At 35.5% G+C, this 22,586-nt stretch overlaps 1 protein-coding gene across 4 annotated transcripts in view; it reads left to right on the plus strand.

The window, feature by feature from the left end:
• Positions 1-22,586, plus strand: part of AGO3 (argonaute RISC catalytic component 3) — a 124,312-nt gene that overhangs the window by 61,317 nt on the left and 40,409 nt on the right. For all 4 annotated transcript variants that reach the window (XM_020290527.2, XM_075996590.1, XM_075996576.1 and 1 more), the window contains 6 exons: positions 10,833-10,967; positions 16,696-16,783; positions 16,908-17,055; positions 17,482-17,601; positions 20,846-20,968; positions 21,328-21,461. In XM_020290527.2, the coding sequence (XP_020146116.1) occupies positions 10,833-10,967; positions 16,696-16,783; positions 16,908-17,055; positions 17,482-17,601; positions 20,846-20,968; positions 21,328-21,461 (748 nt within the window). The remainder of the gene's footprint in view (positions 1-10,832; positions 10,968-16,695; positions 16,784-16,907; positions 17,056-17,481; positions 17,602-20,845; positions 20,969-21,327; positions 21,462-22,586) is intronic.

Raw genomic sequence — 22,586 nt, forward strand, 5'->3', positions numbered from 1 at the left:
CGTGGCGTCAGCCTAGCTCACAGCAACCTCAAACTCCTGGGCTTGAGTGATCCTTCTGCCTCAGCCTCCCGAGTAGCTGGGACTACAGGCATGCGCCACCATGCCCAGCTAATTTTTTTTATATATATATCAGTTGGCCAATTAATTTCTTTCTATTTATAGTAGAGACGGGGTCTCGCTCTTGCTCAGGCTGGTTTTTGAACTCCTGACCTTGAGCAATCCGCCCGCCTCGGCCTCCCAAGAGCTAGGATTACAGGCGTGAGCCACAGCGCCCGGCCTACAATGTGATTTTTTTATAGTACATATACTTTGTGAAATGATTACCATAGTCAAGCTAATTAACACCTCACATATTTACATTTGTAACTATGTGTTAACTATGTGTTAATACCAACACCTCACATAGTTACATTTGTATGTGTGTGTGTGTGATAAGAACATGAGATCTACTTTCAGCAAATTTCAAATATACAATAATTATTAATTGTAGTCACCATGCTGTACATTAGGTTTCCAGAACTTACTCATCTTATAACTGAAAGTTTGTACTCTTTGACCAACATTTCCCAATTCCCCTACCCCCAGCCCTTGGTAACTACCATTGTACCTTCTGTCTCCATGAGTTCAATTTTTTCAGATTCTACATGTGAGATTATGCAGTATTTGTCTTTCTGTGTCTAGCTTAATTCACTTAACATGATGTCCCCCAGGTTCATCTATGTTGTTACAAATGACAGGACTTCCTTCTTTTTAAAGGCTGAATAGTATTCCATTATATACATATATCTGTATAGATATATGTAGATCTGTATAGATACAGATATATGTATCTCACATTTTCTTTATCCATTCATCTGTTGATGGTCACTTAGGTTGTTTCCCTGTCTCGGCCGTTGTGAGTAATGCTGTAGTGAACACGGGAGTGCAGTAACTCTTTTGAGATAGTGATTTTGTTTCCTTTGGATATATACCTAGAAGTGAGATTGCCTAATTATATGGTAGTTCTATTTTTAATTTTTTGAGGAACCTCCATATTATTTTCCATTAAGACTGTACCAAGAATTTGTTTATTGCCAGTAAAATGTAGTACTGCTATGAAAAATAGGAAAAATATTGCATTGACCACCTTACTCACTTATATTTCCTTTTTTGTTTCTGTGTGATTTTGATTTTGCAACCCTTGCTCTTGGTATCCTGCACTGAACAAAATAGCCTTTATTAAACTTGGAATCAGCTGGAGAAGATTGGTATTGAGCAATGTTATAGGTACTCCAAAGGAGAATAAAATAGGGATCCATTCTAGTCTCAATGGTCAAGGAGCATTTCCTTGAGGAGGTAACAGGTGGGAGCTAGGTGAGATTGGTGGTGGAAATAAACATGGGAAAGTACTCTAAGGAAGGAAACAGTTTAGTTCTAATTGTGTGACTTGTCTTTACTATGATTGTATTGTTGGCATTTAATATCATAAGTCTTAACTATGTAATTAAACTTACTGTATTTTACCAATCTAAGAGTCAAAATTTTTTTTTCATGTTTTAATATCTCTGAAATTGGAAGATAACTTTGTCACAGTTTAATTGGCAGGTTTCTTTTTAAAGGATACATAAAAGGATACATATTGCACGTTACCATCAATGACATCCTAGATTTGATGAAATGCAGAATATTTAATTTAACCTGCTTGAGGCCAAACCCATTTGTAACTTGCATTTTAGTATTATAATCATAAATTTTAAGAGCATCACAGCGAATCTGGTGTTTGTTTTATCTCCCTTAAGATGTTATTTACCACTTCTTATGTACTAGATGGAATGCTAAGTATTTTACATTAATTAATATAAATTCCACCTTAGTTGTATGAATTATGTGATACTCCGAACTGAAGTTTAGAGAGAAAAAGTCACTTGCCCAAGGTCACATAGTTTATATTTAAATGATAAAAGTCAACTCTTCTGGCTCCAGTGCTTATGCTTTTAACAATCACAGCTCTATCATACTGTATCCCTTAAGAAGCAAGATTCCTTCCAGTAGAAATATGGGGCCAGCAGCAGTGACTCATGCCTGTAATCCCAGCATTTTGGGAGGCTCAGGCAGGTGACGATAACTTGAGGCCAAGAGTTCAAGACTAGCCTGGGCAACATAGCGAGACCTTGTCTTTACTAAAAAAATTTTTTTAATTAGCTGAGTGTGATGGGATGTGCCTGTAGTCGCTGTTACTCGGGAGGCTGAGGCAGAAGGAGTGCTTGAGTTTAGCTCAGGTGTCGGAGGTCAAGGCTACAGTGAGCAATGATCATGCCACTGCACTCCAGCCTGGGCAACCAAGCAAGACCTTGTCTCAAAAAAGAAAAGAAACATGGCCGGGCACGGTGGCTCACGCCTGTAATCCTAGCACTCTGAGAGGCCGAGGCGGGTGGATTGCTCGAGGTCAGGAGTTCAAAACCAGCCTGAGCGAGACCCCGCCTCTACTAAAAATATAAAGAAACTAATTGACCAACTAAAAAATATATATATATACAAAAAATTAGCCGGGCATGGTGGCGCATGCCTGTAGTCCCAACTACCTGGGAGGCTGAGGCAGTAGGATCACTTGAGCCCAGAAGATTGAGGTTGCTGTGAGCTAGGCTGATGCCACAGCACTCACTGTAGCCTGAGCAACAAAGTGAGACTCTGTTTCAAAAAAAAAAAAAAAAAGAAAAGAAAAAAATTTTTAAAGAAAAAAAAAAAAAAAACAGGAATCTTAAAAAGCAGGAATCTTAGTGACAGCCAAATCGAATATGTTTCTTGATTCACGCTGTTTTCAGTCTGGTTGAGTATGCCCTTTATATTTGGTGCATAACTGTCCTCTTGAGATTTCACTTCACTATCTCCCAGAGAATTCCTTTTTTATTTCTTCTATAATGATCTCTTGTTTTCTTTTCTTCCTCTCTTTAATTTTCAGAAGCTTCATGAGAAAAGAATATGTGATAAGCAAATTTCTTGACAGCTTACATACTGGAAAATATGTTTTATCAACAAACTTAAATGATAAGTTAGACAAGTTTTTATATTAAAAATTTTTTTTCAGCCGGGCGCGGTGGCTCACGCCTGTAATCCTAGCTCTTGGGAGGCCGAGGCGGGCGGATTGCTCAAGGTCAGGAGTTCAAAACCAGCCTGAGCAAGAGCAAGACCCCGTCTCTACTATAAATAGAAAGAAATTAATTGGCCAACTGATATATATATAAAAAAAAAAATTAGCCGGGCATGGTGGCGCATGCCTGTAGTCCCAGCTACTCGGGAGGCTGAGGCAGAAGGATCGCTCGAGCCCAGGAGTTTGAGGTTGCTGTGAGCTAGGCTGACGCCACGGCACTCACTCTAGCCTGGACAACAAACCGAGACTCTGTCTCAAAAAAAAAAAAAAAAAAAAAAAAATTTTTTTTCGTCAGAAATTTGAACGCATTGCTCCATTTTTAAAATAGCTGTATTGAGGTTTAATTTACATACCATAAAATTCACGCATTTTATTTCCTAAATGTTATTTTTTATAGCACACTGTTTTCATTTCACAGATGCTGTGGCCTCTCTTAGCTCTGTGACCATAATTTATTTTGAAGTTCTTACTATATACATACTTATGCTTCCCCTAAATTCCTTTTTGTTTGTTTTGATCTGTGTTTCATTTTGGAGGCTTTCCTCAGATACCTAGTATCTTTATTGTCTATTCAGAATTCAGTGGGAGTCTAAAAACACTGACTGGAAATTCTGAATGTGTGGATGGGGTTTGTTGACTCTGGGCTTTGTCATAGGATGTTATCAGTGGGCTGAGGTTGGGGAACCTACAGTGCTAGTATCCTTAGGTCTCTTCCCTTGGCTGGTCAAGTTACCTAAAGGTGAGTCTTCCAAACTCCTACCTGAAGGATAACAGTCTGGTTGACTGCATTCTGGAAGCCAAGTTGGATATTCTGGTTAGGGGAATTTCTACATTCAGCATTTAATATGTTTACAGTCATTTAATCCCTTGGTTTTGGTACATTCCTATGTCCGCAGTTGTGCCTGCCATCTTCTTTCCAAAGAGCCTTTGGTTTATCTCCTCCAGAGAATAAACCTCCAGATTTATACAAGGATAAAGAAGGAGCAGCTGTTCATGAAGGTGGAGCTAGACAGGGGATCTAGCAATCTACCTACTTCCCAAACTGCTTTCCTTTTTATTTTTCTACACCACTTCCATCCTTTTATCACCAGTTTCAGAGGTACCTCATACTGCTGCTACTTGCACCTTTTGAGGACTCAGTAGTGTAAATGCGGTTGGTTCTTAACCTTTCCCAACACAGCTAGTCTGTGATTTCATTTTCTTGGGTCTGCAATGTCATGTCACTTACAACTTGCCCACTTGCTTTTTGTCTTTCAAAATGATGAATTTCCTATTCTGTTCTCCCTCCTTTCTATGTTTATATCTTTTTTCATTTTTTATTTTTAAATTCATAATTATAGTGGAGTTTGAGGAAGGAATAAAATGACATGCTTATGGTTAATCTGCCATCTTAACCCAGAATCTGTTCTTAAAGGGCAGGGGCTTTGTCTAACTCATAAAGGAATCTGTGATACAGTAGGTACTTAATAAAGTTTGAATGGATGAAGTCTTACTTTACATATGTGTTATCTGTCACTGCGTATCAAATTATCTCTAAATTTAGTGGCTCGAAACAACAGTAAACACTATCTCACATGGTCCCTGAGTCAGGATTATAGGCCTGAGCCACTGTGCCCAGCCTGTTTTTATTTCTTTTTCTTGCCTCAATTCTCTGGCTGGGACTTCCAGTACTATGTTGAATAAAAGTGAGAAGAGCCGGGCGTGGTAGCTCACACCTGTAGTCCTAGCTACTCGGGAGGCCGAGGCCGAGGATCTCTTGGAGCCAGGAGTTCCAGACCAGCCTGGGCAAGACAGCGAGACTGCGTCTCAAATAAAAATAAACAAATAGTTTTTTTCAGAAAAGTGGAGACTTCTTTTAGAAAAAAAGTAGGGAAAAAAATTTAAATAAAATATTTATACAAAAATAATAAAAAACTTTTTTTAAAAAGTGAGAAGAGTGTACATTCTTGCTTTGATTTTTTTTTTTTTTTTTTTTTTTGAGACAGAGTCTCGCTTTGTTGTCCAGGCTAGAGTGAGTGCCGTGGCGTCAGCCTAGCTCACAGCAACCTCAAACTCCTGGGCTCGAGTGATTCTTGCTTTGATTTTTATCTTAGAGGAAAAGCTTTCAGTTTTTTGTTGGTTTTTTTGAGACAGTCTCTTTGTTGCCCAGGCTAGAGTGAGTGCGGTGGTGTCAGCCCAGCTTACAGCAACCTCAAACTCCTGGGCTCAAGCAATCCTGCTGCCTTAGCCTCCCGAGTAGCTGGGACTACAGGCATGCGCCACCACCATGCCCGGCTAATTTTTTCTATATATATTAGTTGGCCAATTAATTTCTTTCTATTTATAGTAGAGACGGGGTCTTGCCCTTGCTCAGGCAGGTTTGGAACTCCTGACTTTGAGCAGTCCACCTGCCTCAGCTTCCCAGAGTGAGCTTTCAGTTTTTTAACGTTGAGTTTGATGTTAGCTGTGGGCTTTCAATAGATGGCCTTTATTATGTTGATGTATTATGTGCTTGGCTATAATAGAATTTTTAAATGTTTAAAGAGGGAAAGAAAATAATAAAATATATAAGACAAATAAGACATTATAAAAAATTAACAGGAGAATTTGAAATAAATTCTAAAAATAAAAACTAAGACTGATGTGGTGGCTCATGCCTGTAATCCTAGCACTTTGGCAGGCTGAGGCCAGAGAATCTCTTGAGACCAGGAGTTTGAGACCAGCCTGAGCAACATACCAAAACACTGTCTCTACAAAAGATAGGAAAAATTAGCTGGTGTGGTGGTGCACACCTGTAGTCCCTAGCTACTTGGGAGGCTGAGGAGGATAGCTTGAGCCCAGGAGTTTGAGGCTGCAGTGAGCTGTAATTATGCCACTATACTCCAGACAGGGTGACAGAGCAAGACCCTGTTTCTATTTTTAAAAAAAAGAGAAAAGAGTTCCATAGAGCTTCTACTAAGTTCTAGGCACAAGTAGGTACCTAGCATTGAATCTTTACCCTAATGCCATGAGAAGTAGGTATTTTTTAATTTTACAGATGAATAAATAGAAGCTCAGAGAAGTCATGACTAGTTATTGTTGGGCTAGGATTAAAATCTAAGTCTATTTGATTTCCAAGCCTGTTCTATTTTCACTATTCTAACACGGTTATCCATGAAAACAAGAAAATAAACCTGGTTAAAAAAATAAATATGCAATAATAATTAAAAATTAAAGGATTGATTTCTAACAGAAATAAAAATTTTTATAATTATGAATCTAATAAAAGATACATAAGTTTTAGAGTATAGTCTAAAACCTTAATGAAATTTAAATGACCTTAATAAATTCAGATATATACTGTGTTCATTAATTGAAAGATTGTCCCACCAGTATTGTAGACATCTAGTCTATTTTGATAAATTTCTTTTCCATCATTAGATTTATCTAGATACTGGCAATCTTAGTAGTTAATAATATCTCATTTCTCCCCAAACTCCTCTCAAGTAATGTCTGTACTTTATTTCTCAATTTTATTTGTCTTAATTCTAGTGTCTGGCCATTCATTTTAATGGTATGAATATACTACAATTTATCCATTCTGTTGATTGTTTTCATTCTTTTTACTCTAACAGTGCTGCAATAAGCATTTTAATTCATGTCTCCTTTTGCAGATGTGGAATTTCTGTAGAGTGTATATTTCAATATAGTGGAATTACCAGGTCAAAAATTATGCACATCTTCTAATTTATTATATGTTATTTACCATTTGCTCTCATAATTGATTGTATCAGTTTATATTCCTGCAGTCGAAGAGCTTTCATTCTTCTACTGGCTTATTGTCAGTTTGTGTTACCAGTCTTGAATTTTTTTCTAATCTTGATTAGTATAAAATGGTAGGTTGATGCTGTTTATATGTAAATTTCCTTAATTATAAATAAGATAGTGAAATGTTATGGGTTTTGTCATTTAAATTTTTTGTGAAATGTCTACTTAAATCCTTTGCCACTTTTTTTGCTTTATTTTGATTTTTAGGAACTGTTTACATGTTCTATACACTAATCTTTTGTTATACATATTACACATATCCTCTACTAATCTATAAAGTTTTGTTCATGGTGTCTTTTTTTCTTAAAATTTTTATGGTTTATAGTTTTTTAAGAAATTCTTACTTCCAAGATCATAAAGATATTCTATTACACATTTTTTAGTAAACTTTTTTCGTATTTAATTCTCTGAATAGGAATTTGTTTATGTATAATAGTATAAGGTAAACATTCAGGTCTATTCTTGTCTGTGTGTCTATCCCCACAGTCTCTCTTTATTTATTTATTTATTTATTTTGAGACAAAGAGTCTCACTGTGTTGCCAGCCTAGAAGTGCCGTGGCATCAGCCTAGCTCACAGCAACCTCAAACTCCTGGGCTCAAGGGATCCTTCTGTCTCAGCCTCGCAAGTAGCTGGGACTACAGGCATGTGCCACCATGCCTGGCTAATTTTTTCTATATATTTTTAATTGGCCAATTAATTTCTTTGTATTTTTGGTAGAGACGTGGTCTCACTCTTGGTCAGGCTGGTTTTGACCTCCTGACCTTGAGCCAACCTCTCACCTTGGCCTCCCAGAGTGTAGGATTATAGGCGTGAGCCACCGCACCTGGCTCCAACAGTCTCTTGATTTTAATAAGATTATAACAAATATTGATGAGAGAGCAGATTTTATTCTTAAGAATAGTTGTAGCTGTTCTTGTTTCATTGCTCTTTCATGTTAATTATAGATCAGCTTCTTAAGTTCCATGGGGTGAGGGGGTTATATCCTGTTGGTGTTTTAACTGAAATTGCTTTGATTTTGCAGATTAATTTGGGGGATAATTTGCATGAATAGAGTATTTTACTCCATTTATTTGATTTTCGTAATATTTTTAATTATAAAGATACCTGTTACTTCTGTAGGTCTTAGACATCTCTCATTTAGATTTCATCCCAAGTGCCTTATTCTTTTTCTTGTGATTATAAGTGGTATCTTTTTTAAATTACATTTTTAGTTGGTTGCTAGTGTTTAAAAATAATTTATTTTGATATGTTGATCTTAAATCTAGCAACATTGCTGAACTGTCATTAATTCTGTAATTTGTCCCTAGATATTATTCAATTTGGTATATACATAGTTAATATTATGAAGAGTAATAATTTTGTTTCTCCCTTTCTAGACTTTTCACCTTTTATTTCTCTTAATTTGCTTTATTGTGCTAGCTAATACTTCCTATAAAATGAAGTTGAATTTACCATAGAGTTTTGGTAGATAACTTTTCTCAGATTAAGTAAATTCCCTTCTAGTCCTGGTATAGTAAGAGGATTTGCCAAGAAAAAAAAAAGAGGATTTGCTACAGTGCTAAATTTTACCAAATATTAAGAATTCAACCAAGGAGCAGGGAAGCAGATCTTTGATCATTGAAATTCCCTCCTAATTCAAAACTATATTTCCTGGCTTCAACCTATCCTTTGTAAGAGCTTTTTATTACTAAATTTTATCTTTACCTTAAATGCCCACCTTCATGTAGAGAAGATGGTAAACAGTAAAATGATTAGGAGTGTAGTGAGATAAACAGTTATGGAAAAGTGGTAGAAGACAGTTAAACAGAAAAATAATTCTAACATGTTTGTTTAGTAATCACAGTTCTGTGATGTATGAAACATTAGTTGTGAATGCTAGTATTACAGTAATCCAATGAAGAATATTTACCTGTAGTATTAAAGACAAAATAAGCATGTTATTTAACATATATTTATTTTTATTTTATCTACTTTTTTAAAATTAACTCATCAATATATATTTAAGATATAACTTAAATTTGGAATATATCCTGCCAGCCTTCTTGTATGCATAGTAATATTCTCACATTTTTCAATAGAAGAATACATATGTGTTTAAAACTACTATGGATTTGAGTAAGATACTCAGAATACTGTTATAATCTTATTAGTTTCTCTTTTTTTTAAGTTAGTTAAAAAATGAAAGTGTTTATTTGGATGGAAGTTTAGCAATGAGTATTGATTCCTCTTGAATCTTTCTCACAGAAGTACCCCTGGAAGTGCACATAGAAAAAATGCTATATATATGTGTGTGTGTGTGTGTGTCCATTGGAATATTGTTCATAATAGTAAAAAAAAAAAAAAAAAACCTGAAACAACGTAACTATCCATTAGGAACATGAAGTACATCCATGCAATGGTATATCCTCCAGCTATGGAAAAGAATGATATAGTTTCATATTAGTACATATAGATCTATCTCTAAGATCTGTATGAGAAAAAAAATCAAGGCCTATAATAGTGTTCTCATATTTTTACTATTTGTGTTCTTTTTTATTAAAAGGGGAAGGGAATACATATTCACTTAATTATCATGTATTCATACTGTGAAATAATGTACAGCCATTAAAAAGAGTGTATTGACTTGAAAAGATCTCTCAGATAATATATTGTTAATTATTAAAATGATAAAACAAGTCATAGAACATTTATTATCTGATATAATCTAAAAAAGGTATCTACATTTTTATCTATGTATGTGCATATTGAAAGGAGAGGATGTATACATACCTGACTACTAACAGTGGTTACTTTTTAGAGATACTTGGAGGGAGGAGGTTCAGACTGGAGAAGGTCTTTTCTCTGTATATTTTTGCATGTTTGAGTTGTTTATAATGAAACTTCATTCATATACTATTTCTGTAATAAAGTATGGAAAAAGCAATACATGCTCACTACAAAAAAATGAAGTTTTAAAGGTGAAAATACTTAAAAAGAAAATTAAAAATACCCACAATAGCCTTGCCACCCATATGTATCCTGAAATAACTACTGTTAAAGCCTTGATAAACTAACTTCCAGAGGTGAGGGACATTTTATGGAGGACGTTTAATCCTAAACCAAGGATAGCATGTAAGAACACCACATAAAAAGTTTATGCTTAGCTCAACAGAGTGTGCATGTTTTTTTGAGTAGAAAAAGAGCATGATAGCATGTAGCTTCTTGTCTAATCATTTTACTTTTCATTATATAGCCACAATAGCTATCAGTAAGTATGTGTTTAAGATATAAGTGATGGTGATCTACTTTGACTAACCATTGGTGAAGCTCTTCTAGTTCCAAAACCCAAGATTAAGAAATCATGTTATTTGACTGTTTAAAAACCACCAACTGTAGCTCAATAGTATTGTGCAGATACTCCTTAATATTACCACCTGTGCTTGAATTAGCACCAACAACATTTATTACCACTGTCTTCTCAAATCTTTATAAAACGGAGAAAGCTGTCACTAAAATAAACAGTCCGGGATGGCATAGAAAACCTTGTTTAAGAAATAATACCTAATTTTCTCATTTGGCAAAGGGCTCTGGCCTTTTTGGTACCTTCCTTGTCTCATACCCAGAACACTTCTCTGTACACCTAGGAGAGAATGGACTGATTCGGTTACCCATGATGAAAGAGATACATTATAAAAAATGTAGTATTTGGCATTTCTGTTCTTGTGCCTCAGAAGTCAAATTGAAACTGCTTAATTTTGGAAATGTTTACATTTATATATATACATAAATGTACATAAGGGATCATGTATGAAAATGTGCACATTAATTACTAGTTAATTATCATGGAGCCTAAGATGAAGTTATCATGGAGCCTCAGATGAACTTTCTGAATTTTTTAGGGAAACATTAATTTGTATTATTTGTGTTTTTCTTCTTAGTTTCTGCCACTGCCTTCTACAAAGCACAACCTGTAATTCAGTTCATGTGTGAAGTTCTTGACATTCATAATATTGATGAGCAACCAAGACCTCTGACTGATTCTCATCGGGTAAAATTCACCAAAGAGATAAAAGGTGAATTAATTATCACTTAGAAAAACCTAACTATAAAATGCATGGATGTAAAAATGTCTTAATGAAATTTTTTAGTAATTAAAATCTATTCATGTAACATCACCAGTAAAAATATAGATCAATTATAAAATGTTATTGTAACATCTTAATAAGGCAGTATTTGAATGAAAGAAATGCCAAGTAATGGAATAAGTATTGATATCAGCTAATTTTTTGTTAATACTTTCCATTACTGGCTGAAGGGATAAAAGTGTCTCATGGGAAAATGCTTCAATAATTACATTTAAAGATAGGAAGCTTATTCCAAAAGTATTTGTTACTTTAGAATTAGAGTCATTCATTATATATATTCTAATATAATGACTTCCATGTTTTCTGAAATAATAGGTTTATTTTATTCCTTTGAAAATTTATTAATATGTGACTAACCTGTTTCATGTGTTCTGGAGTTGTAATATAGTTATTTAATGTATGTTTTAGTGTTGACTGTTGATCTTGTCTACTTTATTTTACTTAGTAGTTAAAATTTGCACAGTGGTATTACATCACACATACATTTAACTCACATAAATTCATCTCTACGTGCTTTCCCAAAAAGAAAAAGAAAAATTAACCTTTATTAGTGTTCTTTCTCACCATCCATGGAGTGAAAGAAAATAAAAAATTAATAAAAAATAAATAAAAATAGTGTTCTACAAAAACTTTTTTTTTTTTTAAACAGAGCCTCACTCTGTCACCCAGGATAGAGTGCCATGGCATCACCCTAGCTCACAGCAACCTCGAACTCCTGGGCTCAAGCGATCTTCCTGTCTCAGCCTACCAAGTAGCTGGGACTACAGGCATGCACAAGCTAATTTTTCTATTTTTTGTAAAGATAGGGTCTCACTATGTTGCTCAGGCTGGTCTCGAACTCCTGAGCTCCAGTGACCCTCCCTGCTTCAGCCTCCGAGAGTGCTAGGATTACAGGCATGAGCCACCACGCCTGGCCTAAAATTTATATTTTATATTTATTTACCCTTTATATATGTACATTTCTACGTACATTTAAATATACATGCACAGTCTTATGTTCAAACCCACATATACATTACTTTATCAGCAATTTAAGGGATTTTTAAAGAGTAATTTTGATTATGTACAATTCTTGCCTCATTCATGACTATAGAACCTAATCCTCATGTAAGATGTGATTCCACTGTATTTAGTTTATTATTTAGACATTAAGAGTAATTACAGCTGGGTGCAGTGGCTCATGCCTGTAATCCTAGCACTCTGGAAGGCTGAGGCGGAAGGACTGCTTGAGCTCAGGAGTTGGAGAGCCTAAGCAAGAGTGAGACTCTGTCTCTACCAAAATACAAAAATTAGCCAGGCATCATGGTGCTTTCCTGTAGTCCCAGCTACTCGAGAGGCAGAAGCAAGAGGATCACTTGAGTCCAGGAGTTTGAGGTTACAGTGAGCTAAAATGATGCCACTACACTCTACCCAGGGCGAGACTCTGTTTCAAAAAAAAAAAAAGTTATTAGATACTCTCTAATCAGAATGAATAGTATGAATTCTATTTATATTAACTATTAGATCATAAATAGCTAGAAATAATTGTTTTTATTTTAGGATTTTACCTGTTTGTTGAAGATAATTTTCAGCTTGTGGTTTGAATGAAATGTTCAAGTTTGTTCACTGAGTCTTTCAGTTCCCTGAATCTATTAGAGTAGCTAAATACATCCTGCTTGCTCCAGTTATAGTTCATTCTTTGCCATTTAGTAACCAAGGGGGAGAAAGTTATTGTAATAAAACAATAAAAGGAAAATCCTTTCTGCTTTGAAAGTAGCATCCATTTATCTCAAGTTATTTAAGTGCCAAAATAAACTGTTAAATATAACTGTTTTTCAACCATACCATTGTCCTTTCATAAACTGTATTAACTGCACAGCTAGCACTGTCAGGAGATTAGTGCATTACCTACCATTAATATGTGATCATCTAAATGCCATGGTTTCCAGTGGAGTTGCTGCTTAGTTACCACCTCTGATATCATGAAGTCACTTACATTATTTTGCGGTAACTATGCAATCAACTCATATCACCACTCTATCACAGAAAATACAAGATGTACAGAACAAGGATTCAACTGCTGCCCGAAGAGCATGGACTCGATCTTAACTTCAACTGCTCAGGGGCCCAAAGAAATGACTGAAAAAATGACTAGAAAGCATTATAAAGTTGATGTTATAGTGAAGGTAAAGCCAAGTTTATAGGTTAAATATTTATTAAATCCAAATTTTTTTTTTTGGTTGGATGGAGGGTTTGGGGAGGGACCTGGGCAGAGAATCATCTAGTCCACTTTTAAAAATTTTAACTTTTTGCTAGCTCCTATAATTTGGTCTAATTCTTAGATACTTATGATGCTGGTTTTGGAGTAGAAAAATCTGGGTTGGACCCAGTTGGCAAACTGATGATTTTTTTCTCCATTCCAAGTAAAGAAGGCTTTTAAAAAAGAAAGCTTATTGGTCGGGCGCGGTGGCTCACGCCTGTAATCCTAGCTCTCTGGGAGGCTGAGGCGGGCGGATTGCTCAAGGTCAGGAGTTCGAAACCAGCCTGAGCAAGAGCGAGACCCCGTCTCTACTATAAATAGAAAGAAATTAATTGGCATATATATATATATATATAAAATTAGACGGGGATGGTGGCGCATGCCTGTAGTCCCAGCTGCTTGGGAGGCTGAGGCAGAAGGATTACTTGAGCCCAGGAGATTGAGGTTGCTGTGAGTGAGGCTGACGTCATGGCACTCACTATAGCCTGGGCAACAAGCGCGACTCTGTCTCAAAAAAAAAAAAAAGAAAGCTTATTAAAGTACACCATATATTCCTACCATAGTAGCTCAAGAGAATCAGAATTTTGTGTTATATATTTGGATTTAATTTTTAGCTGGCATGATGATAGCTGTTAAATATTGGTACAAAGTATGCTATAATAGATTTTCTTAGTATATTCATTTTATTCCAGTTGGCCTTTTCCCTAAATATTTAATAATGACCTTGGGGTGGTTTCTTTGTCCAATAATTCATGATACTTAAGCAGCAGAAATATTGGGGAAAATGTATGGTAAAAGTAATATATATAATATATATATAATTACCAATATATTTTTGATAAAAGTTTTTTTAGGCTTATAGAACCTTATTAATATTTTTTTAATTCAAGGGGAAGATTTGAGAACAAATTGATAAGTCATATAAATAATAGGAATTTGTTTCAGACTTTTCTATAGTGTTTTTCCCCTAAACATAATGTTTTTACATCTTGCTACTTTATGTTGTTATTTCCTTCTTATAAGGCCTTCCCTTGATAGTACTTTATTTTCTAGTTTCATTTATAATATAAAAGCATAATAAATTCTCTAATCTGGAATTTTGTTTTGTAAAGGTAGTTAAAATGAAAAGCTACTACTCACTGATTCAGTAAGGAGTGCTTCTCAAGTAAAACAAACCTATCCCAATCCAGTACAGGGATACTGTGTCCATTTAACATTTTAATTTGTACTGATATATTAGAGGAAAATATTTATCACGAGTGAACTTTGTATTTGGTACTAATTTTCTTATCTAATAACACTGAGCAATTAAATAAGAAAATAAATTGTATTGTAGCAGGGTTTCTCAACCTTGGCACAATTGACATTTTAGGCTGGATAATTCTTTCTTGGGATATGGGATAGTGCTGTTTTGTGCATTGCAGCATATTTCAGAATATCCCTGGTATTTACCAGTAGATGCCAACAGCACTGCCCAGTTGTGGCAATCAAAAATGGCTCCAGGCTGGGTGCAGTGGCTCACTCCTATAATCCTGGCACTTTGAGAGGCCGAGGTTGGAGGATTGCTTGAGGTCAGGAGTTCAAGACCAGCCTGAGCAAGAGTGAGACCTCATCTCTACAAAAAAAAAAAAAAAATTAGCTGAGTGTGGTGGCACGTGCCTGTAGTTCCAGCAACTGGGGAGGCTGAGGCCTGGAGAATCGTTTGAGCCCAGGAGTTTGAGGTTGCAGCTATCTATGACACTGCTGCACTCTAGAAAAGGAGACGGAGTTAAGACCCTGTCTCAAAAAAAAAAAAAAAAAGTCTTCAGACACTATCATATTTTCCCTGGGAGGCAAAATTGCCTCTGGTTAAGAACCACTGTGCTGTAGGAATCACAAATATAAAAGAGAAATGTTACAAAGAGTAATAACAATAAATACTGTCAGGGAACTAAAAGTTGTCCTTCATCTACCCTTTTTAGATTTTTATACTTTGGAGTATAGGCCAAATTTCAGAAATGGAGTTGCTTCTCTGTGACCAGTAGCCACTGTGCATCGTTTGTTAACTCTTCTCTAGTTAATTCCAAGACTGCATTGGCCAGTACAGTAGCCATTAGCCACATGTAGCTATTTAAATTTAAATTAATTAAAATTAAATAAAAGTAAAATTTCAATTTCTCAGACACACTAGCTACATTTCATGTGTTTAGTAACACATGTTACTAGTGATTACCATATTAGCACAGATACAGAAAATTTCATTATCTCAGAAAATTTTCTTTGACAGCGTTGCTTGAGAAAATACTAGACCAGGAGTGGTATGGCTCACGCCTGTAATCCCAGCACTTTGGGAGGAGGATTGCTTGAGGCCAGCAGTTCAAGACCAGCTTGGGCAACATAGCAAGACCTTGTCTCTACAAAAAAATATTTTTTAATTAGCCAGGCATGGTGCTACGTGCCTATAGTCCAGCTATTCAGGAGTATGAGGCAGGAGGATTGCTTGAGCCCAGGATTTCAAGACTGCAGTGAGCTCTGATCACACCATTGTACTCTAGCCTAAGTGACAGAGCAAGACTTTGTCTCTTAAAAAAAGAAAAAGGAAAGAAAAAAATTCATCCCAAAGAATTTCAGCTGATGGTTTATAGCCTGTTTTCTCTCTCTAAGAGAGAGAAAAGGCCTAGGATACTTAAGCCCATAGGGTCCACAGAAGGACTGCAGGGATCTAGGAACTCCTAAAATCGTGTGCTAAGTTAATGTGTATGTGCATTTTTCTGAGAAGTTATTGCTCACATCAGATTCTCAAAGGAGTCAGTGACTCCATAAGAGAGTAGAGATCATCTGCTTTAGGAGTTATTTTGGTTGCATTTGATTTCCAATAGTCAATATTATAAAAGAACTGTGTCACTATATTACACCTCAATAAAATTGTCACTCCTGTTGAAAGGGCCTTGCATTTTTTTCTCCTGCCTTGTAAATCTGTGAAGGGCTTCCTTCTTGAGTTTTAGGAAATTCTGATCTTCAGTCAGTATGTGATGACTGGGCTATTTAAATAATCACATACTTTGAAGGGTATAGAATATTTTGAGAATTACAACAACTCTTTCATTTCTCCTTCCCTTTCCCAGCATAAATACCTGCATTTATTATGAACAGGGTTTTTTATTAATGTAGAACTTTGTCCCTTGATCTATGGGCTTTGTAAATTTTATGATTTCACTTTTGAGTGTGTAGAGCTTAATGGGGTAGAGAAAGGTGTATTAGGTTTATCATGATTGTAACCATTATTAGCAGTGTTACATGTAAAATCCTGTGTTCATAACACATTGCCTATATCACAGATTATCTGTCTGTTCAGAATTGAGTTTTTAATAGGCTTTATAAGTATAAATATTTTACATGTGATAGTTCTGTAACCTCCATTTTTCTCGTTGGGAACAGGTTTGAAGGTTGAAGTGACTCATTGTGGAACAATGAGACGGAAATACCGTGTTTGTAATGTAACAAGAAGGCCTGCCAGTCATCAAACGTAAGAAAAGCTGGTATTTGTCAGAGCAGCAGTGATGTGAGGCAGCTAGCTCTAGGTAGTGGGTTGGGAGTTTTTCTGCTTTATCATGAAATAAGAGTTGTTCATGTGTACATGTTTTTCTCAGCTTTCCTTTACAGTTAGAAAATGGGCAAACTGTGGAAAGAACAGTAGCACAGTATTTCAGAGAAAAGTATACTCTTCAGCTGAAGTACCCGCACCTTCCCTGTCTGCAAGTGGGACAGGAGCAGAAGCATACCTACCTGCCACTAGAAGTAATGCCTTCACACTGCTAATTAATATCCTCTTGTTCATTATTCTTTTGGGGTCTTTTATAGCCCATAACTTATCTTATATTCAACATTTATTTTGCAATTTGAAGTATTTTTAAATTTTACTTTATTATAAATATTCTATAATGAAGTAATATGAAAAGAGTTCATCTATAATCCTGCCATTCTAATGTAACCACCATTAGCATTTTGGTATACTGCACTTTTTTCAGTCTTTTTATCCTGTGTACATTTTGCCTAATTATAATCATACTGTAAAGCAATTTTGTTTTATTACTTTTTTACTTAACATATTAAAAAGAAGTAGTTTAATGAAGTAGATTTTTAAATTTTATTTCATATGTAATTGGCACTGAGAGCTAAAAAAACGATATATACATTTATTATAAAACTTTTTTCCATTTGTAGGTTTGTAATATTGTGGCAGGGCAGCGATGTATCAAAAAGCTTACAGACAATCAGACTTCTACTATGATCAAGGCAACAGCAAGATCTGCGCCAGATAGACAAGAGGAAATTAGCAGATTGGTTAGTACTTAACCCTAGAAATGGGAATTTAAAACATATTAGGGGCTGGGTGTGGTGGCTCGCACCTGTAATCCCTGTACTTTGGGGGGCCAAAATAGGAGAATCACTTTAGGCCAGGAGTTTGAAACCAGCCTGGACAACACAGTGAGATCCCATCACTACAAAGAAATAAAAAAAGAAAACCAAAACAACAAAAACAAAACTAGATAAAACATATTAGGGTAAGCTACTAAAAAACCATGTCCTTATGAGCCCATACCTTACTACCACGTCATGAACTGTCAGAATTAAAAAGATCATGGAAATAATCTAGTGGTGTTCTGGAGTAAACATTAATGGGTTATATGAGAAGGGTTAGGTCATTCTAATTTAACTGTGAGCTCTTTAATTAGATCCTATGAGACTGGCACCTATATAATATGAATAAAAAATAGAAGACAGCTTCAACCATGTAATTGTCTCTACACTGTCTCATTGTTTTAAATGAGATGGGGGAAGGCCGAGCACAGTGGCTCATGCCTGTAATCCTAGCACTCTGGGAGACTGAGGTGGGCAGATCGCTCAAGGTCATGAGTTCGAAACCAGCCTGAGCAAGAGCAAGACCCTATCTCTACTAAAAATAGAAATTATCTGGACAACTAAAAATATATATAGAGAAAAAATTAGCCAGGCATGGTGGCACATGCCTGTAGTCCCAGCTCCTTGGGAGGCTGAGGCAGTAGGATCACTTGAGCCCAGGAGTTTGAGGTTGCTGTGAGCTAGGCTGACACCACAGCACTCTAGCCCAGGCAACAGAGCCAGACTCTGTCTTCAAAAAGTAAAAAAAAATAAATGAAGGGGGAGAAGTTACCACTTTATAAAACTGGTGGAACAAGGCAAAATTAAAACTAGAAAGACAGACTTGGTATGGTAGCACATGCCTGTAATCCTAGCACTTTGGGAAGCCAAGGTGGGAGGATTGCTTGAAGCCAGGATCTCAAGACCAGCCTGGGCAACAAGATCCCATCTTTACGAAAAAGGTTAAAAATTAGGCAGGCATGGTAGCATACATTTATAGTGCCAGCTACTCAGGGAGCTAAGGTGGGAGAGTCGATTGAGCCCAAGAGTTCAAGACTGCAGTGAGTTATGATCACACCACTGTACTCGAGCCTGAGCAATAGAGCAAGACCCCCATCTCTTAAAAAATAAATATATAAATAAATGGATAGCTGGATCTTACCTTACTCTCTCCTTGAATACCATTTTAACTGCACAAACACAGAGGGAAAATAAAAACCTGAGAATATGAATATTCCCCAAAACAACTTAATACTTTCAAAAGCAGTTTTAAAAATTATTGAAAAAGAGGCAGGGCGCAGTGGCTTACGCCTGTAATCCTAACACTCTGGGAGGCCGAGGCGGGCAGATGGCTCAAGGTCAGGAGTTCAAAACCAGCCTAAGCAAGAGCGAGACCCTGTCTCTACTAAAAATAGAAAGAAATTAATTGACCATCTAATATATATAGAAAAAATTAGCCGGACATGGTGGCGCATGCCTGTAGTCCCAGCTACTTGGGAGGCTGAGGCAGTAGGATTGCTTGAGCCCAGGAGTCTGAGGTTGCTGTGAGCTAGGGTGACGCCACGGCACTCTAGCCAGAGTGACAGAGTGAGACTCTGTCTCAATAAAATAAAATAATAAAATAAATAAAAATTATTGAAAAAGGATTGTAGAATTGGCTCTTTCATTTTGTAAGCCAATTACAGAAAAAATACCTTTTTTCCCTATGATTTTATAAGGAGTGAATGATCTCTTGGCTGTCTAGTGGTTAGGGAAAAAAAAGAGTGAATGAAACTTTTATGGTATTTAATTAAGAAAATACAAGCTGGTTCTATCCAGATTCTTCTCTGTTTCTACTATAATATGATTTTAAAAGCTTTCCCAAACTTTCAAGAAACTACACCTCTCACTTTCTCTATAAAATCTCAATAACTAGCTGTTCTAACTCATTTAATAACTGTTCAGAAAGACATTATATAGTGGTTGAAAGAATAGGCTCTGGAGTCTGACAACCCTGAGTTCAAAGTCTAGCTTCTACACTTACTATTACTGTATATTATTATATCTATAATATCAGAAGGTTAGTGCAATGATTAAAAAGTCTAGAATCATACATGGTTTCAGATGCTGTATCACTTGCTTAGCTGGGTGGTTTTAGGCAAGTCATTTAACTCTACTAAAGCTTTAGTTTTATTTGCTATAAAATACAGGCTATATAAGACCTACTTTTACAGCCATAAGGTAATTGTAAAAATTTATTATTAAACACTTATCACCAAGCACATCATGCAGCAAGTCTTGGTAAATAACTAGTTGTTCTTTATAACCTTACTATGGATATACTCTAAAATATACCAGAAATGAATGGCAATTAAGCTTGAAAAAAAGATGCATTAGTGCCTAATTTAGAAAATTACTTTTTCTCTCTTACAGATTTTGTTTACATATTTAAATTGTGTAGTTTTTTAAATGGATTTTGCTTGAAGACTTGAATACTGCCTTCTGTTTATAACCTTGTTTGACCTTTACCCTGAGGAAAAAGTAAATATGATTTGAAAACCAGTTACTATAGCGTACTATAAGCATGAATTATAGTGAGAGTGAACACTGAATCACAATAAATTCTTTATCTTTGATTGTATGTATGGATATATTATGTAAAATTATACCTATATCTCATATTGGCTTTCTTATCTGTCTCAGGTAGACTCCATTAAATAAGTTTTATAATGTGGCACTATATCGAAGTAAATTTTATATAAATTGTAAATCAAATAATTTTTTTAAACTTAAGATTTTTAATATTTTCTTATTAAGAAACTCTACATAAAATAAATTTTGATAGTAGTACCTGGATTCTCTATAATCAGAGGTTCTTAATCTTTTTTACGTGAGGTATTCCTTTCCCTATCCCAAAACATACTAGGTTCAATCATAGAAAATTACCATTTTCATGGGTCATAAATAGTTGAATTTTTTTATTATTCAACCTAATACATTTAAATTTTGTATAAATTACTAGGCGTTCAGACTTTCTTCAGTTCATTCATGACCAGTGGCCCCCAGGTTAAAATTCTCTGTTCTGTACTTAGGACATTATTGATAAACATATTGTTGACCCAGTGAAGAAAAAAGAAGAGAGTTCTAATGAGTAAAGGAGGGGATTTGGGAGAATTTGAAAGTAACTACAAACTTTTTCTATTGTTAGGTACGAAGTGCAAATTATGAAACAGATCCATTTGTTCAAGAATTTCAATTTAAAGTTCGGGATGAAATGGCCCATGTAACTGGACGTGTACTTCCAGCACCTATGCTCCAGTATGGAGGACGGGTAAAGCCTCTTGATAATGTTTTAATCATATATATATATATATATATATATATATATATATATAGTGTGTAAGTATAAAGAGAAGGACATTCTAGTTATATCTGTAATTTAGAAAGTGTTTTATTGCTCCAACAATATTTTTTTTGTTTCAAGGTGAGTGTCTGCTTAAGCTTAGTAGAATTTTTGTTCTTTTAATAATAAAATATAAATAATACTGATTTAGAAAGGCCTGTTACATGTAGAATAACAGAAATATATCAATTCAGCAATTTGAAATGATTATTTTCAGTTTGTTGAAATATATTATTAAGTTTTTGCTCTTTTTTGCCATATTATTTCTCTTTTTCCTTCTTCTGTAGAACCGGACAGTAGCTACACCGAGCCACGGGGTATGGGACATGCGAGGGAAACAGTTCCACACAGGAGTTGAAATCAAAATGTGGGCTATAGCTTGTTTTGCCACACAGAGGCAGTGCAGAGAAGAAATATTGAAGTAAGGCATATCATTACTTTGGCTTTGGGACATTTTTGTATTTAGATTTTAAATTACTCATCTAATAGTCTAACAAATATTATCTCAATATGGAGTACATTTAATCACTTAACCTTTAAAAATGTTTCTCCTCAGTAGTTTGATGAAGATTCCTGAATTTGTTAGTCATAATAAAGGCATTGATTCCTTCTACTAGACATCCTTATAGACTGACTACCTTATGTGGTATAGCAGCAGGATCATTGTCTTTTGATGGCATATAGGCTTAATTCCCAGCTTTGTCACTTCCTGACTTTATTACCATGGATAATTTATTTAATCTCATTAATTTATTTAATTTCATATAATTTCTTAAATTTTCACATTTGTGAAATAGAGGTAAATGTATACCTACCAGGTGAGGATTAACTAAGATCCTTATTTCTCACTTGAGGTTCTTGAAAAGAGTGGTTCAACTGTTTGTTTCTACTTCCTTACTTTCCAAAATTTGGCCTCCATCTTCAATACTTTCTGTCTTCCTCAGATTCTTTCCTTCAACTTGTAAGTGCTCAGCAATCTTCTGTTCAATTTTTTTTTTTTTTAATCTTCAATTTTCAATTTACCTAACTTAATGTCTCAGGCTTCCAGACTTTCATTCTCTCTTCTCTCTTGAAATCTTAGTGCTCTGCTGAAACTCATTCCTGGAAGATCTCCTATATCTTTATGCTTCTCAATTCCAGCGTCTCCTGTTTTTCTCAAAATATGTACAGCTTTAGATTCACTAAACAGCCTTCTTGATTCTCTCCTCTCTTGCTTTCTGGTTCCTTTTCTCTTTTTTTTTCTTTTTTTATTTTTAGTAGAGACGGGGTCTCACTCTTGCTCAGGCTGATCTGAAACTCCTGAACTCAAGCAGTCCTTGCGCCTCGGCCTCCCAGAGTGCTAGAATTACAGGTGTGAGCCATGTCGCCTGGCCATTTTTTCGCTTTTTCTCTTTATCTGTCTCCTTTCGTTTGGGAATTTCATGAAGTCTCAAGGGCTTCTGCTGTCCCCGTTGTTTGAGGAGTTGTGGTGTCGTGAAAGAGCACCATCTCCACTTTTGACTATCTCTACTCCAAAACTCTTAGGCTTCTCTTTGACAAAGAGTGA

This window comes from Microcebus murinus, chromosome 2 (assembly GCF_040939455.1).
Source record: "Microcebus murinus isolate Inina chromosome 2, M.murinus_Inina_mat1.0, whole genome shotgun sequence".
NCBI classification, from domain to species: Eukaryota; Metazoa; Chordata; class Mammalia; order Primates; family Cheirogaleidae; genus Microcebus; species Microcebus murinus.